At 36.8% G+C, this 19,288-nt stretch overlaps 1 protein-coding gene across 4 annotated transcripts in view; it reads right to left on the bottom strand.

The window, feature by feature from the left end:
* The window catches only part of Hmg20a (high mobility group 20A), a 79,371-nt gene that overhangs the window by 14,730 nt on the left and 45,353 nt on the right, over positions 1-19,288 (bottom strand). For all 4 annotated transcript variants that reach the window (XM_078049238.1, XM_078049239.1, XM_013359700.4 and 1 more), the window contains 4 exons: positions 15,945-16,037; positions 8,365-8,512; positions 5,022-5,234; positions 1,138-1,270 (listed from right to left, as the gene is read on the bottom strand). In XM_078049238.1, the coding sequence (XP_077905364.1) occupies positions 1,138-1,270; positions 5,022-5,234; positions 8,365-8,512; positions 15,945-16,033 (583 nt within the window). In that variant the 5' untranslated portion in view covers positions 16,034-16,037. The remainder of the gene's footprint in view (positions 1-1,137; positions 1,271-5,021; positions 5,235-8,364; positions 8,513-15,944; positions 16,038-19,288) is intronic.

The raw sequence follows: 19,288 nt of genomic DNA, 5'->3' as shown, positions 1-19,288 counted from the left end.
GCATAAGAGAACAACAGATACAGTTCTTATGCTTGAAGAGAATAAGGTGGGAGGGTAGGCAGGAAACACATACCAAAGGCTGTTTGTATAACACTATGGTTTTGGCAAGCAAAATGCCTGAACATGGAGAAGATGCAATGACTGAGGCATGACAGACTAGTTGTGGGTGGTGCTTCTTTGGCAGCGTTTCCTGAAGAAGGGGAACTTGAAGCAATACTTATAAGGGTGTGATGAACAATTTTAACAGAGAATAAATAACCATGAAATCAGGGATTTTGTCCATTTTATTAACTACTTCATTATTAACAGCTAGAAGAGAGCCTAGTGTTTAACAGAAGGTGCTTAACAATTTTTTTTTTTTTCCAATACTAGGGATTGAACCCAGAGGTGCTCTACCACTGAGCTATATCCACAGCACTTTTTCCATTTCATCTTGAGACAGAGTCTCACTAAGTTGCTGAGGCTGGACTCAAACTTGAGATCCTATTGTCTCAGCCTCCCAAGTTACTGGGATTACAGGAGTATACCACCACACATGGCTTCAATAAATATTTTCTGAATGCATGCATACAGACATGAAAAAAACGAATGAATGAATAAATGGATAGGATCACTGAGGGCTGGAAGAGATGGCACTTGAAAGGCTTAGAAGTGTCAGAGCAAGTCAGCTATATAGTTTAGTAGACAGACTTATTTAGAGACAGAAAAATACCTAAAATGAGAATTAGGAAAAGAAGGGCAGGCATTAATATTGGACTTGGTGCACAAGCCAAATTGTTGATGCCAGATATGGAAATTTGATAGAAATTTCTAAATGAGAGCAAAATGATTTTAATAAAATTCAAAGATAATACTTGTTAGTTAATATAGGATAAAAAAGAAATAATAGAAATGTCCTTTATATTTGTCACTTTTAAAAAATATTTATTTTTTAGAAGTAGTTGGACACAATACCTTTATTTATTTATATATATTTATGTGGTGCTGAGGATTGAACCCAAGCCCTTGCACGTGTTAGACGAGCGCTCTACCGCTGAGTCACAACCCCAGCCCTATTTGTCACTCTTAACATTTGTTTTTTATGACATTATGCCATGCATGACCAACTGCAAATGAACTTGGTTCTGGTACTGATACCTTGCCTGTGAGATTTGCCTTTCTGACGGTCCTGAGTTTTTCTACTAAAGACTTTGTAGGCTTCTGTCTTCTGATATTGCTCCAGTTCCTTCATGTAACGCTCCTTATCTCTGTCTGCTTCATCAAGGTAGCGCTAGGAAAGAAATGTGGAGTTAAATTTAAGAAACTGAGAGATTATTTAGGTAAAATATCAACAATAACTTTGAAGAAAACAGGACAATTATAATATAGAAAAGAGTATTCAGAAAAGATGGTTTAAGGGAGAATCAAGAAATAGAATACAATCTCAATTATATAAAGAAATGAGTGATTCTCACTTTCTAGAACATTTATTACCTTTTCTAGTTTAACGAAGATAAATTCTATTGAGATCACACTCATAAAAAATTCACCAATGATTACAGTTATTCCTCTAACCTCACAGAAAGAACTCCACATGGCCTCTAGAATCCACATAGGCACACTTAGCCTTCCCAGGGGAGGGAAAGGAGTATTACTTTGTTTCTCTATCCCCAACTCATTTTGAGGGAATGACCTCATACATCAATTGGCTTTTTAAGAGCTACAAGAGTAGAGCACTAAAGCCAGAAACAAAGAACATAAAAAGAATGACCTCATCCTATGTGCCTAAAAATGGACTACTTTGAAAGAGCCTGCATCTACATGCTTTGATTGTTTTATGCTATTAATTATTTAAACAAAGTTCATTGACTTACTAGGACTATTTTTAATGCCTTTGTCCTCTTCATTCATCAAAATAGGTATAAGAAAGTATAAAGATATTGCTTCTAAGTGAACTCAAACCAGAATGAGAGAAATTATGTTAAAAACCTTGTTACACAGGCTGGGCACAGTGACACAATTCTGTCATCCCAGCAACTATGGAGGCTGAGGCAGGAGGATCGTGAGTGAGAAGCCAACCTCAGCAACTTAGTGAGACCTTGTTTTAAAATAAAAATAAAAAGGGCTGGGGATGTGACTCAGTGGTCAAGCACTCCTGAGCTCAAACCCACTATCAAACTCCCCCCAAACTTCCCCCACTAAAAACCCACACAAGCTGGGCGCAGTGGCGTATACCTGTAATCCAAATGGCTTGGGAGGCTGAGATAGGAGGATCATGAGTTCAAAGCCAACCTTGGCAATTTAGTGAGGCCCTAGCAATTCAGCAAGACCCTGTCTCTAAATAAAATATAAAAAAGGTCTGGGGATGAGGCTCAGTGGTTGAGCACCAAAACAAAAACAAAAACAAAAACAAAACCCCAAACTTTATTCCACCTAAGCGTTAGATGAAGAAGATATTCAACTGGCCAAATCTAGGACAATTTAAAAACAAAAATAATTAAGTACAGTAAAAAGTTATAAACCATTAGAAGAAAAGAAATTATTATAGCATTAATAAAAGATATAACACATGGGCTGGAGTTGTGTCTCAGCGGTAGAGCACTCGCCTAGCACGTGTGAGGCCCTGGGTTCGTACCTCATCACCACATATAAATAAATAAAATAAAGGTATTGTGTCCAATTACAACTAAGAACTAAGAATAAATATCTAAAAAAAGATATAATACAACTTACGTATTATCATACCAATAATAACCAGATAACAAAAAAAAAAAAAAAAAAAAGGAGGGGGGGAGGAGGAGGGCTCTTGCTTAGATTAGAAAACTGAAATCCAACTCCTAAATATGGGGGAGTGCTAGAGCTAAAAAATTATCATTTTGCAACTATAATGATAAAGAATAGATTAGGCAAAAACCATCAATGGATGCTAGATCCAGGGGAAATTATGATGTGGTAGAGGCAGTTTACATGTTCTTTTTTTTTTTTAGTTTACATGTTCTTAAATGTCTCCTGGTTGTGGCTCAGTGGTAGAGCGGTTGCCCAGCATGTACAAGGTGCTGGGTTTGATCCTCAGCATCACATAACGTAGATAAATCAAATAAAGTTATTGTGTCCGACTACAAATAAAAAATATTTAAAGAAAAAAATGTCTCTTGTAGACTACTTATTTAATCATAAGAGAGAATTTTAAAATTTCTCAGGTAAACAAAATTAATATTACTAATGAGGAACAAAAGGATACTGTGTGCTTCTATCTTCTACCCAAGGGTACAACACTACCTATGCAGTATGCTGACCAAGAAGGCACAGCTACAATTTAACCACACAGAAACATCAGACAAACACAAAATGAAGAATGTTCTGTTTAAAGTAAAAACAACAAAACAGAAGGAGCTGGTGGTGTGGGAAGACAGAAGGATTATATTCTTAAAAAATATCAAATTTATAAAAGACAAAGCAAGTTTGTGGAAATAACTCCTTTTAACGGAAGCTAAAGAGATCTGGTTAAAGACAAAACTGAACCTTAGACAAGAACCTGTACTGGAGAGAAAACTTATAAAGGAACAATGTTACCTCAACATATGGATGTAGATTAAGTGCTGTATTACTATAAAATTATGAAGTTGGTAAGTATACTATAGTTATGTAAGAGACTGTCTCTATCCTTAGGAAATACACACTGAGCTAATCAGGGACAGAGGGACACAATGTATGTAGCTTACCTTCAAATAATTCAGAAAAAAATTGTGTATATATGTGGATGTGCACATGTGCAAGAGAAAGAGAGAGTGGATATGTGCAAGCATGAGTCTGTATGCAAATGAAGAAGTAGGATAAACTGTGTTACTAATAGGTGAAGCTCCATGAAGGGTATTTGGATGTGATCTGTACTGTTTTTATGCTTATAACTTTCTGTGCACTTGAAATTATTTTCAAATAAAAAAGTCAATAAAACGAAACTAAACAAACACAAAACCCTTGTCCTACCCAAGTAGGTTATCCCCAGAGATAACTCTTACATTGGCTTTTTGTTTAAATGCTTCTGTATTATCTGAAAAAAATTTTAAACAATGAGCATGCATTAATTTTGAAATAAAGAAAAAGAAAAAAGAAGAAAACAACCAAGCATATTCAGCCCATGGTCCCATTGTTTTGTAAAGCCAAATCAATGGTTGATATAAACTGCTTTCTATTATAAATACAGAGCTTCAAGTTGCAACTTAATCTGATTTCAGAAAATTTCTAAATTCAATTAATTTTTTAATTTGGTTTTAATCTATATGAAATTCATTTTAAAGAGTGCAAGTCATAAAAGAGTTTAAGACATAAAAGAAATATAGATCTTTCAGATTCTGAGAAGGGTGGGAACTTTTAACCCAAAGTCAATTCTACAATCACTATCATTACTCTGCTTTAGTGACACTTCACCCAGCTCATGGCTATCTTGTCCTTAATTCCCCTCCAATCTCTTTAACAAATGGATTTGTTTCATTTTGGCAATGATTAGTTTCTGTCTTAGAGAAGAGAGAATTCAAGTAGCTCTTGCTTTATTTTCCATAGTAGGTTACATTTGCTGGAATACTGGTTAAATTTACTTAAGCAGTAAAATCTTTTTCCTAAACAAAATTCTTATGTGAATTGCATAATTTTATAAAATGATTTTTTTCTCATTTAATTCATAACTTTTCATTTAACTCAGTCAAATAAATTACATTGATAGATTTCCTAATTTCTCAATATTGAATCTCTTTTCAAAATAATCTTATATGAACTCTCAGCAAATAAATCAAATATAAGTGGAACTACTTTGGTTAATGGGAGTCCTAGAGTTCTTTCTGCTCATATCCCTGTAACAATCCTTGTTGTAGTTTAAAAATCACTGTGCTAGAGAAAAGAGTTATAAAGGACCCTGTTATTGTGGTCTCCTAGGTGCTGTGACAACACTGAAAAATCAACTGTCTAATCCTCTTTGTTCTTCTGACAGAAGTTATTTTTGGGATATAATCAAGTGCAAGCAAAGGATCAGGAGTAAGAACAATTACCTGTTTTTCCTCAGGAGGGAGTTTACTCCATTCATTCCCTAACATCCTTGTGATTTCTGGAAATGGGACCTCTGGTCTCTTTGCTCGAAGCTGTTCTCGACGCTCATTCATGAACCGAACATATCCTGTAAGGGGGGATTTGGGTGCATTGCTGTCTCGAAGAGGTTTCTTCCTCTTTCTCCCTTTGGACCAACCTCCTCGTTTACTTCTTTGCTATAAAACAAAGAAAAGAAAAAAAACCAAAAAAAAAAAAAAAACCAAAAAAAAAACCCAAAGACCAAACAACAATGATCACCAATAATAACAATAACAATAACAACAAACACAAACAAAGAAAATAGGACAAGAGTTGCAGTTTTCTGTGAATAAGGCCCTGGGTATTTAAAGCTTTCCAGATGTGTCTCAGGACAAATGACTGTAATGTTGATTAAATAAGAAGGGATTCCAGATGGGTCACTTGCAGACCTTTTGAGGCACCACAATACAAACATCACAATAAAGGCCTATTTTTGTTCTAATTCCAAAAGATGAGAATAATGGGTGCCATGATCTTGCTAGTTTGGGCCTTCATATATACTTAACAAGTCCCGAGTTCTGACAAGAGAATATTCCTGTTCCCCTTCAGTACTGGGGATTGAATCCAAGGTGCTTTATCAATGAACTACATTCCTAGCTTTTTAAAAAATTCTTTAATTTTAAGACAAGGTCTCACTAAATTTCCCAGGCTAGCCCAGAATTTGCATTCTCCTGCCTTAGTTCTTCCAAGTTACTGGGATTATAGCTATGTACCGCAGTACCCAGCTACAGGGGAATATTCTAAATACATATGCACAGTAGCATATACAGCACTGTGCCAGAGAGACAAACAATGTCACAGACCAGAATAAAATGCTGTCATATGCAAAGGGCAAAAGGAGAGACAAGCTGTACACAGGGATTAATAATAATTCATGCAGTTGTTTTCCACTGATACTATTCAAAAAGTTTCTTTTCCACTGCAAAGAGCATTAGATTTTTTAATTAATATCTAGGTCTTGAAAAATTTCAATATGTATAATATACCCTAAAATGAAGACTGTTTTTTAACTTGATGATTTGGTCCTTAAGATGTATATTTTATGAAGCCAGAGGTCTTTATATATTGAATTTTTAGTTAATTCAGAGACTAAATCACCTTTGAAAAAGAAAAAAAAAGGGATTGCAGTATTACTGATGTTTTACCTTGGGCATTTTTACTTGGCCTTTTAAAGGAGAATTAAGGTACATCCAGTTTTTTGCTTCATAATTTAACATACACAGGACCTATCAGTTAATAATGTTTTATGGATACAAGATTTTATATATAATTTAGCTGCAATATTTTAATTTATTTATTTATTTTTATTTTTTAAGTTGTAGATGGACATAATATCTTTATTTATTTATTTTTATGTGGCGCTGAGGATCAAACCCAGTGCCTCATGTGTGCAAGGCAAGTGCTCTACCACTGAGCCACAACCCCAACCCACTGCTATACTTTTATTTTATTTGTTTTTATGTGGTGCTGGGGATTAAACCCAGTGCCTCAGACTTGCTAGGCAAGCGATCTACCAATGAGCCACAATCCTGGTTCATTTTTATTTCAAGAAAAGAAAGATAAACAAAAAGGGACAAAAAAATCTAAGTATTAATTAATTATAATATTGTACTCCTCCAAATATATAAATGTGGTTCAATAATTCCCAATTTGGAAAATATCTTTTGGTATTATTTATATTTATTTAAAATAAACCTGGTAGCATTAAAGCTAAGAGGGCTGGACATGTAGTTCATTTGTAAAGCATGTGCTCAACATGACCAAGGTCTTGGGCTCAATCCCCAATACTACACACACATACATATGCACATGCATAAATAGATAACTAAAGCTGCTACAATTTTAAAGTTTTTAAAAACTCATTATAACCTTTAAGAATGCCAAAAGTCAGAGCTGGGGTTATGGCTCAGTGGTAGAACATTTGCCTAGCATGTATGAGGCACTGGGTTTGATTCTCGGCATGTCATATAAATAAAGGAATAAAATAAAGGTCTATTAACAATTAAAAAATATTAAAAAAAAAGAATGCCAAAGTTAGCTAGGTATGATAGCGTATGCCTGTAATTTCAGCTACTCCAGAGGTTGAGGCAGGAGGATCACAAGTTCAAGGCAAGTATGGGCAACTAAATCAGACCCTGTCTTAAAATAAAAAAATGAAAAGGGCTGGGGATGTAGCTCAGAGGTAGAATACCCCTGGGCTCAATCCCAGTAATGCAAGGAAAAAAAAATGCCAACAGAATAGATGAAAAAAATCAGCTCTTTTAAAGTAATAATATAGTAAAAATCAATGATGGTACCCTTTCCCAGCTATAAAAAAGAAGAGTACTTTAAAACAATGTAGCTTGGTACAGTGACATGCATCTGTAGTCTCAGAACTCAAGAGGCTGAAGCAGGAGGATCCTTGAGCTCAGGAATTTGAGATCAGCCTGGGCAATAGAGCAATAAAAACACAACAAAAAAACCTCCTACACAATGTAATCAGTCATTTGTAAGGCACACGGAAAGTCCAAGCCCATATGGAACCTTCATGTGAAAACAGAAAAAGGCGGTTCATATGGGAGGGTAAAGTTGGTGATGATATAAAAATATTTGGGCACATAAGGCTCCATGATGCAGCACTTGGTGAGCAGAAGGGTTCTGGACAAGGGCATGTGGTCTTCTCATTAATTACTTATTTAATTAAGTAATTCACTCATCCAAGAAGTATTTGTTGATTTTGTTTGTTTGTGGTAATGGGGACTGACCCCAAAGCCTTGCACATGCTAGGCAAGCACTCTACTACTTAGCTTACATCCCCAGCCCCAATAAGCATTTGTTGAGTAGTCTAATATGAAGTAGCTTTAGTTTCTTACTTTCTTTTTCTCTTTTTTGGTATCAGAGATCGAATCCAGGGGTACTCAATCACTGAGCCACATCCCCAGCCTTTTTTTAAAATATTTAATTTTAAGAAAAGGTCTTGCTAAGTTGCTTAGGGCCTTGCTAAGTTGCTGAGGCTGGTTTTGAACTCACGATCCTCCTGCCTTAACCTCCCAAGCTGCTAAGAATACACAGCTACACCCAGCTATAATTTCTTAAGTTAGGGGAAAAAAACAGTCTGTCATTAAAGTCATTAACATGGTTCTGAAACAAGAAATATACAATCGAAAATTCTGCAGGTATCATCTCAAGAAGGTAAGAAGCCAGACGATGAACACCTCAATCAACACCTTCTTTGCTGACTGCTTCTTTGGAAGTTTCAGAGGACAGTGACAGGAGACCTCAGCTTACCTCATCTTCATGTCTCTGTTCATTGCCATCTGCAGCGTTTGAAGACTCATTCTGAAGCAACTGACCTTGGGACAGATCCTCTACAAATTCTGGATTGTTGGTGGATGATGTAGCTCCACTGCCATAAGGAACCTCTGGGTGTGTTAATCTGAATAACAGGCAGAAGTGCAAAAGTTCAGGCTCAACAGCATCAAAAACTTTTATTTACCAAGGCTCAAGATAAATTTTCCTGCCAGCAAAGCACATGCCAGTACTTGAATTCATTCCTACACTACAATCTGGTAAATGTAAACAATGTCTCCATAGAAGTTACAGAACATTTGAAAAAATGTTTTATTTAGTGTTTGACTGAATCGTGACTGCTCCACAAAGACTCCTACCAAAACCAGATAGACTCTATTACCTCCAAAAAATAACCACTCCTCTCTATATATACTTGTTTTAGTTCTGAGGCTGCAACAGAGTCTGAATTTTATATACTACTTTTCATGTATCTCTGATATGAAGGGGAAACATTATTCATGGGTAAGATGAATAGACTTGGGAGTTGTGGAGGCAGTTTGCCCCCATCGCAAAAGAGAGATTTCTGAAAGGGCATAAGAAATAACTCTATGGTACATAACATAGGCTATCTCTTCTTGGATTATAGTATTTGTTAATAACCAGAACATCCAAGAAAAATATTAAGTTCACTAAAATCAAGTATAAATGTTTTGTTTTGAGGTGATGAAGACTGAATTCTTCAGGGTCTTATATATACCAGGCAAGTGCTCTACCACTGAACTACATCCCTAGTTCAAGTATAAATACAAATGAATCAGGTAGACATACATTTTTGTTCCTACTAATCTATTCCAGATGAGTTACCAAACCAAGTTTCATCCTTATGAGAAGTGGACAAAGAAGAAATAAATGATGGTGAAGACTGATTTATTCTATCACATGCGGTAAAGGAATGAAAGAAAAAGTGGGCAACATGTGCTAGAGAGTCCTCTGTGTCCCCATCCAGAGGCCCTTTACCACTGAGCTACATCCCCAACCCTCCCATCCTGCTTTTTTCAAGACAGGATCTTGCTAAGTTGTCCAGGCTAGCCTTAAACTTGGAACCCTCCTGCCTCAGCCTCCTGCTTATTAATTTATTTTGAGGGGAAGACTTGGGAAGGTTCAGAGGGGCAGGAAGAAGGGCAACAGACAGAATAGCTAAAGCAATTCTTAACAAGAAAAGTGATGATACAGGAAGTAACACAACACCAGACCTTAAACTATACTATAGAGGTACAGTAACAAAAACAGCATGGTATTGGCACAAAAAGACATGAAGACCAATGGTTCAGAAGAGAAGACAAAGACACATACCCACAAAAATACAGTTATCTTATACTAGACAAAGGCACCATAAACATACATTGAAGAAAATATAGTGTCTTCAACAAGTGGTGCTATAGTAGAATGAAATTGATTTCCTATCTCTCATTCATTATCAGAGTGGGCATGGGAAGAATGGAGGAACTTTGGATAGGGCAAAGGAGAGGGAGGGGAAGGGAAAAAGTATGGGAGCTGGAAAGATGGTGGAATGAGATGGATATCATTACCCTAGGTACGTGTATGAAGACACAAATGGTGTGACTCTATTTTGTGTTCACCAGAGAAATGAAAAATTGTGCTCCCTTTGTGTATTATGAATAGAAATGCATTCTTCTGTCATGTATAACAAGTTAGAACAAATAAATTTAAAAAATTACAAAAATTAAAATAGCCAAGCTATGGAACCAAACTAGGTGCCCTTCAATGGATAAAGAAATTGTGGTATATATACACAAGGGAGTATTCCATAAAGAAGAATGAAATTATGGAATTTGCTGGTAAATGGATGGAACTTGAGAATATCATGCAAGCGAAATAAGCCAATCCCAAAAAAAACAAAGGCCAAATGTTCTCTCTGATATGTGGATGGTAACCCACAACAAGGAAAGGTGGGAAGGGAAGAATAGAAGTCCATTGGTTAGACAAAGGGGAATGAAGGGAAGGGAATGGGAAAAGGAATAGGAACGATAGTAGAATTAATCGAACATGACTTTCCTAAACTTGTATTTGAATATAAGACCTGGGTAACTCTATAGCATGTACAACCACAAGAATAGGATCCTAATTAGAATAAGTTATACTCCATGTATGTATGTTATGCCAAAACACATTATACTATCATGTATACCTAAAAAGAACAAATAAAATTAAAAAAAGAAGGGCAATAGAGTAATATTCAGTTATTATTCTGAAAGAATGCATACTCCATAGGGTTGTTATAAGCAAAAACTATAAGTACCAAAACAGAGGTTTGTAAAAAATGTCACAGAGGCACAGTAGTGGGTACGATGAATTTTAGGAGGAGGTGTTAAGGATTTCACCAAAGAGATCTTAAAAGATGAATAGGTATTCATTAGGTAAAGAACATCATCCCAGCCTGAAAGAACAGGGTACATCAAAAGAAAGGAAGACGTAGCAGGACGATGTGTAACAGACGAAGTAAGAGATGGAGGCAGGAGAGAAAGCTAAGGGGTGGAATGGAGAGAAATTAATGATTGATTGAATTTAAATAGCGAGGAAAAATAAGAGTCACAGGAAATTTGTTTATAATTTTCTTTTACTTGTTCTAATTAGTTGTAGAGTCAAAGGTAATTTTGAGGTTTCTAAATTGGTGATTATGTACTTACCATGAACCAAGGAAAGAACAGTATGTGTGTGTGTGTTTGTGTGTATGTGTGTGTGTGTGTGTGTGTGTGTGTGTGTGTGTGTGTGTGTGAGAGAGAGAGAGAGAGAGAGAGAGAGAGAGACAGACAGACAGACAGACAGACAGACAGACAGACAGTGTGCATCAGCCCAGAAAATGGCAAGTTTGAAGTGCCTGGAACATAATTAAGTGGAAATGTCCCACAGACACATGGAAAGAAGTCCTGAGAGACAGAATTGAAGAAAAGGCATGAGAGAAAGGCCTTTGCCCACAGAAATAACAGGCAGTGCTAGATGTTAGAGGGGTTAGAAAAGCTGGGAAAGATATGATATTTACCAAAAATATTGTTACTTGTGTGCATATGAATAGGTAACAGTGAATCTCACTATTATGTATAATTATAACGCATCAATAAAAATATGGAAAAAAAAGACTAAAAAAAGCTGAGAAAGGAGACTGCAGAGGGTATTAAAAGAGAATGAGAACATGATTGCAGGGGACAAGGCAGGAAGACTTTTAAGAAGAAAAGATGTTAACCAAGTAAAAAGCTGCAGATGTCAAATAGGATAAGCTAAAAAGATTCTGCTACATTTGAAGATTTAAAGGTCTCTGGCAATTTTAGGGAGTAAGTTTTAGTGGAATTGGAATAAATACCAGATTAGAGTGGACACAGAAATTAATAAAAGCAGATGCAGTCTTAATTGAAAATGAAAGAAATCACTTTCCTGACCCTTCTAGGAAACACAGTAGATGATTTAAGGCAGGAGGTTCCTGGATTTTTGAGGTCCTTTAAAAAAAGAATATGTAAAAGAATCTGTGAAACCAATGCCAATCATGTTCTCTGAAATGAAGTGCCACCAGAGATCCAGTTTGATCTCGGTGGCATTATTTTCCAAACATTTCAATCATTTTGGATGTCTCAGGCAATTTGGTCTTTCACTGTCATTTTCATTTCAACTATGACATCAATTTTCAAGCTATTATATTTTGTACATTCTTCTTTTAGTAAAATATGACAATAAGGTTTGGGAAGGAATTACCCTGACTGAAGTGGACAGGAATCAGAAGGGAGTGGTCAAAGATGTCCAAAGCCTTTTTTACCATGAATGAATTACCCATGTTCTTAGTGACAGCCAACATACAACCTTCTATTTAGGCCCTTGATCTCATATTCTCCTGTCTAACCAGGGACAGCATTTTTGGCAATTCTGTACTCTCTGGCATCATCAATTCTTTCTTCTCTATAGGAACAGCCTAATCAGTAGACAAGTGTGATATTATTACTTTTATCTTAAAATAAAGCAAAATGAAACAAAACAGAAATACTTTCTCTGCATCACCTCTAAAGGCCTTCCTTTTCTCCTTTTCTGTGCGGCAGAACTCCTGGAAAGACCTGTTTCTACCTCCTCTACTGTCTTCCATTCTCTTAAATCCAGTCCAAGGGAGATAAGAACTTGTAACTCTTGTGTAGGCCACCAATGACCACGCTAAATCCAAAGTCATTTTTCAGACCTCACCTTATCCAACTTACCAGAAGCATCTGACACACTAGATCTCTTCCTCTCCCTTTTTACTCATTTTACTTGTTTTTCAGGCCCCCACTTGCCTCTGGTTTTATTGCTACCTCTACAACTACTCACTTTGGCCTTCACTAACTCTTACTTTTCTGCCTGTCTTCTAAATGCTGGAGTCTCGCAGGGCTCAGGTTTTCAAGATTTTTTTCTCTTTTCTAACTGCTGAGTGCTCATTTTTTGGGTGATCTCATCTAGTCTCAAGGCTTTAAATATTAGCTATATGCTGATGATCCTAAGTTTGTCTTTCTGGCTTAAACCTCTCCTAACTTCAGAACCTGGTATTAATCAAACTTCCTGCTTGAAAACAAAAACAAAAAACTTCCTATTTGACATCTCTGTAGTTTGTTTTGTTCTTTCTTTTCTTTCTTTTGTACTGGGGACTGAACCAAGGGTACTTAAGCACAAAACCATATCTCCAGCTTGTTTTTATATTTTTATTTTGGGAAAGGACCTCATTAAGTTGCCTAGGGCCTTGCTAAATTGCTAAGGTTGGCTTTGAACTTGTGATCCTCCTGCCTCAGCCTCCTGAACTCACTGGGATTTTTATTTTGAGGCAGGGTCTCATGAAGATGTCCACGTTGGCCTCAAACTTGTGATTTTTTGCCTCGTCTTCTGAGTTGCTGGGATCACAGGCATGCACCACTGTGCCCAGCTAGTTATCTAATAAGCACCTCAAATTTAAAATTCCCAAAACTGAGCTTCTATACTTCTTCACTACCTGTTCAGTTTACTCATCTAAATTAATGGCAACTCCATCCCTCCTGTTGGTTAGGCCAAAACACTGAAATTGCTTTTGATTTTTCTCCCTCCTCACATTGCTCATCTGGTTTTTCAGGTAAATCCTGTTTGGCTGGTCTTCAAAAATACATTGAGATGGGCTGAGGTTGTGGCTCAGTGGTACAGTGCTCACCTAGCACACATGAGGCACTGGGTTTAATCCTCAGCATAAAATAAATAAAATAAAGGTATACATATATGGAGTATAACTTATTAAAAAAAGTCTAGAATTTTCTACTTCTCATCACCCCCATTCCCAATGTTTTTAAAACACACTCTAATGAGTATGCCCCCAATCTCCCACCAAAAATAATCTTGTCAAAATCACAAGTGATCTTCACCTGAATTGATTTCAAGAGCCTCCTAACTAGTCTTCTTGGTCCAGCCCCACTGCTCCTTTCACTATTCTCAATACAACAGTTAGAGGGATCCTACTGGAAATTAGCCAGATCACATTACTCTGCTCAAAACCCTTCATGTTTTGCCATCTCACTCAGAGTAAAAATTAAAGTGTTTATTCTGCCCATCTGAAATCCTACTTAATCTAGACTCTCGTTCCTTAAAGCATGGGCCTCATTTAGCAGCTCTGGCATTACCTAGGAGCTTATAAGAAGTGTACTCTGGGGCTGGGGTTGTGGCTCATTGGTAGAGCGCTTACCTCACGTGTGTGAGGCACTGAGTTCCATCCTCAGCACCACATAAAAATAAAAAAATGAAAAGATAAAAATATTGTGTTCATCTACAGCTAAAAATATTAAAACAACAACAACAACAACAACAACAACAGCTATTTTTTGGCCTAACTCAGGCTTTCTAAATCAGAATCTGCACTTTGATAAGATCTCTAGGCAATTCATGTGTACATTAAAGAAGCACCTATGTAGTTCCTACATAGCACTCTAGCCACACTGGCCTCCTGGCGATCTACAAGGCAGAAACATCCTTATCTCAGGGCTTTTGCACCAACTGCTCCCTCTAGAAAAATCTTCCCTAGCCAACTGCATGCTAGTTACATTATTTTCTGTCATTACGTTATTTCACATCATTATTCAAGTCACTTTCTCATTAAATTTTTTTATGTATTTTTTTTTAGTTGTAGATGAACACAATACCTTTATTTTATTTTTATGTGGTGCTGAGGATCGAACCCAGTGCCTCACGCATGCTAGACAAGTGGTCTACCACTCAGACCTCATTATTTTTTTTGACCAGTGTGTCTAAAACTATACCCCCAAACCCTTCTGATCTCTCTTCACCACTTTATTTCTTAATCCAAAGTTCTTATCAATGTAGCATGTATTTACTTATTTATCCTGTTTAGCATTTGACATCCCCAGTAGAATTTAAGCTCTAAGAGGTTAGCTAGGATTTTTTTGTCTGTTTTGATCACTGCTTTAGATATAATACCTGGAACATTGCCACATGGATACTATGAAAATCTTTTTTTTTCCTTTTGGTAATGGGGATTGAACCCAGGGTGTTTTACCACTGAGCTCCATCCCCAGTTTTTTTTATTTTTTCTTTTGAGACAGGGTCTCAGTAGGTTGCTGAACTTGTAATCCTCCATTTGCAGGTGTGCGACTGGCATTCTGAAAAACCTTTATCGAAGGCTTTAGTAACTATGCTGCCTTCAGAAAAGTTTTGGAGAACAGTTTCATATGAGAAGCGAGGTCAGAAGGCAGATATTAATGAGGTGAGAAATGAACATGAGGGAAAGAAACAATTACAGAGTGTAGTCTATTTTTAAAAGTGTTCTAAAGAATATTAAAATAATTTATCTTAGGAATTAACCAGCACTTAAATCTGCTTTAAGATTTAAGTGCTGGTTAAATAACTTGGCAAATAACTTCTAAATATCTAGAAAAGATCAAATTCAAGTGAAACAGAGACTTTTTAAGGGAAGAGATGAACTGCTCCTAATAATTCTTTTCTATATTCTTTTATTTATTTGTCCAAAGATCCCACAGATGGGGTGGCAGGTAGGGACAAAAAGGGCACAAGTCAGCTAAAGCTCCTAAGATCTTGAATAAAGAACCACAGTAAGGGCTGGGGCTGTAGCTCAGTGATACAGAGCTGTCCAGCATGCATGAGGCCCCACGTTCAATGCCCAGCACGACAACAAACAAATAAGAAAACCAAAACATTTAAAAAGCTGACCTCTGAGAAAAAATCATTGTAATAACTGCAGCAATTTGGACACAAAATGAATTTGTTTTTTAGAGCTAGCTCTGTGGCAGGTGTTTCCTTAATGGTGACCATGTAATTTTCTTAACAGTAGTCATAGTCGGTCTATATATTGCTGTTATCAGTTCATAGGAACCAGAGTTCTGAGAAAGACACATGAAAGCAAGTTTACAATGGGTCTCGCTCTATTTGAAAAACACAACAAATGCACCTTCTATTCTTATTATACAAAACTGCCTCTTTAGCATCTCATACTTTGTCAGAAGCTTTGTATTGAAGTCTACACAGAGGCCCAATGTCCCAAAGCAGCTGCTCACCCAGTTGTAGCCAGATCATTACTCTCCTTGGAGCCATCTTCATCTGCAAAAAGGGGCGGCAGGGTGGAACTAGTCATCAAGCTTTCCATCTTCCTGAAGGAAAGAATAAAAAAATAATTAATGGCTTAATTACTTCCAGTTCAAGTTTTTTTTTAAATATATATTTTTAACTGTAGTTGGACACAATTCATTTATTTTATTTTTATGTGGTGCTGAGGATTGAACCTAGTGCCTCACGTGTGCTAGGCAAGCGCTCTGCCACTGAGCTACAGCCCTGGTCCCCCAGTTCAAGTTCTACTAATTTAGGAGCCAGGCTTAACTTTACCACATCAGCTGCAGAACAGACATGGACCTAGATATTCATTTTCCTGACTTGGACACATCAATTTAAACTCCATGGTTAGGAACTTATTTTAACTCTGGTCTTATTAACTGACCAGACTAAAAATAAGTTTGATTTTAACAACTGGGACTTGGTTTGGAAATTCCTTTTTATTCATCCAGGGTATCTTCAAAAATACTCTTCATTTCCTGCAGAAACTGTTAAGCAGAGTAACTCAAAAGCACTGTAACACTGAACAAGGTATTTAACCTCTTTTGAGCTCTAATTTCACCATCTTAGACACAGATAAAATTGCTGACTTAACCTACAGGGTTGTTGAGAGGGATTAAACTGAAAGTGCTTCATAAGAGAAAGGCTAAGATAGTAAGTGCTTTGAGTATTATCATATAAAGAAAAGTATTGTCATTACAGTATTACCAGTTCTCAGTCCCACATGAATCATGCTTAGATTAAATGGTGACAAATGGAGCCCTCCAAAAGGAAATAATGCAAAGGAAGTGGAGGATGGAAGGCATACTGATGTGGTTCTGAGTCAAAGAAACCACACTTCCAGGTCAAAAATATGTTCCACTTCACTATCATAACCATCAGCAGAAATAGCATGCACCTGGGTATAGGAAATAGCTAAGCTTAATTGAAGAAAACAAATAAATCACAAGAACCTGAGGTTATCAGACAGAAAGGATAAAAGGACAAAGTGACAAAGAGAGTAATTTCATTTAGCATATCACTACAAAGAATTTTTTTTTTTCCTTTCAAGGCTCACCACCAAGGACTTCACCCAACAAAGCTAAAAGCAGCAGCTTCCCATTCATCATGAAAGTGATATTCAAACAAAACATTCAATAGTGACCCCAAACATCAACCCCTTAAGTGGAACTGCAAACCACTCAAGAAAGAAAGGGCCTCCATCAACTGGTAGAATTGAAAAGCAAATTATAAGAATTCATTTAGGAGCTCCCTCAGCAGTTCTTTCAGGTGAGACCTAGCGAATCAGCAATTAAAGGAAAGCACAGCAACCACAGCTGAGCTAGGCTTCCTTTGGCTCTGGGAAATACTAAGAAAATGCAGACAACAACAATACCATGTTCTCAACAATTTCCAGTTGAGTGATTTATCTCTCAAATGATAATACTGATGTTTTACTTCTTTTTCTTATTCATTTTCACTTCTAAATTTATTTTTTAACAGACCGCTCCATAAATAGCTTACCAGCTTAATGTGACAAAAAAGCATCTCAGTATATATCATACCCATTACAGTGGGTAAAACCTGGAAGACAGAGAGGAACTTCCCATTCAGTCACAGAACAGGGCATTGAAGCCATGTGCAGGGAGTGTTTATAAGCAGAATAGCTCTGACACCACCACAGAATTCTGTTCTATGTGTTTTTTAGAATGATTCCCACTCTAATGTACTCGAATTTTAATTCATAATTTACAAGACAGATGAGAGCTCAGGCTTTCAGAGCTGCTAACGTTATCTTATCCAAGTGCCAATGTTCATTTTACCAAAGAAAACTATCAATTCCTGCACTCTTCTTGAATATCCATCTAAGTTCCTAAATAAATCTCTGTCTATGCCTTAAAAACAAACAAACAAAAAACTATTAATTTGATATCACAGAGCCTAATTGTAGTGGGCAAACATTTGAAGAGCCAGGTACAGACCCCCAAATCTTAAAAGGGCTCCGTTCACTGGTTTCTTTCTAAAAGTGTCCCTGGAAGTCCCTGGCTTTTCAAGAACCTCAAGATTCTGCATTTGAAGCTCCTGGCATTGCTCCCTCATCTCAAAACTAGACATATTATCTGGTGGGAGACAAATAAAGTGTCTTTTCATCACTATGCCAACATGACCCTTTTAAGAATGTTCCCCAGATATCTTCAGTCATTTTTGAAATGTGGAGAGGCAGCTGGACAACACAACCTTAACCTTAACAACATATAAACAGATCATATAAACAAAGGAAGTTCAGAGAACACATATTTCTTTCTCCCGCCCCTCTCTCTTAAGTTTGTTTTACTCAACCCATATGGCTTCAGATATTTTCTCAGTGTTTCTGAGTAGTCAGACCCTTAAGAAATGAGTAATAAAGTGGGTGGAAGGTGAGGGGGCCAAGAACAACAAAAGAAGGAAATGAAGAAAAGTCCAGTGAAACCCAAAGGCCTCTGAACTTAGTCTAATAAGTTGGAAAATAAAATGATTCCCAAGAATATGGCACAGATCCTACAAGAATGTGCTTTCATTTGGTCCGTGAGGGGGTGATTCAAACTGAATCATGGCTATCAAGCCAATGAATGCCAAAAGCCATTCAAGTGCAGCATCTGGGCCTGATAATGTCCCAGTACAGAGGTCAAACTGAACTTTGAAATCCTAAGCAAAGCATTTAAGAAATGCAATGAATGCTGCTCCAAAAGAGGAAAGAAGAGAAATCTGTACAAAGGCAAAACAATATGCAAGTCTGCTTCTCCACTGCGGTTTACATAGTAGGTCTATCATGCAGATGTTTCCTTGCAGAGCGAACTTACCAGTGAAGCTTCAAAAACAGTATAACTCAGGGGCTTATACTCTGAATCAACTTGGAAAACCAAAGATTCCCTATAGCACTGATTACTCAAAAAAAAAAAAGAGAGATGTATAACAAAAATATGTTTTAATAATGATTACAAAAATTATAGTGAGAATTCTACCAAGCTTAATTATTGACGATGAACACATTCTATCTCTGGGGAGCCAAATCATTAGAATATTGCTTTGATATTTGGGGCCAGAACAAAGAAAATTATGTGGAGTTTGAGGAATTTTCCTCAACTAAAATTGTTTCAGAAGCTCTTCCTGTCAGTCTGATCTCACCAACGAGACCATGTCACTTCAAATGTGCTGGACAGTGCTGGAAGCATGATTTGTACTTCTGTTTTCTGGAGCTGGCTCTTCTCACGCCCTCTCCTCCCTTTCCTCTCCACTTCAATAGATCCTCTCATAAGATGCCTTATGATTCTTC

This window comes from Ictidomys tridecemlineatus, chromosome 5, assembly GCF_052094955.1.
Source record: "Ictidomys tridecemlineatus isolate mIctTri1 chromosome 5, mIctTri1.hap1, whole genome shotgun sequence".
Classification (NCBI taxonomy): domain Eukaryota; kingdom Metazoa; phylum Chordata; class Mammalia; order Rodentia; family Sciuridae; genus Ictidomys; species Ictidomys tridecemlineatus.
This window is presented reverse-complemented; position numbering and strand designations above follow the sequence as displayed.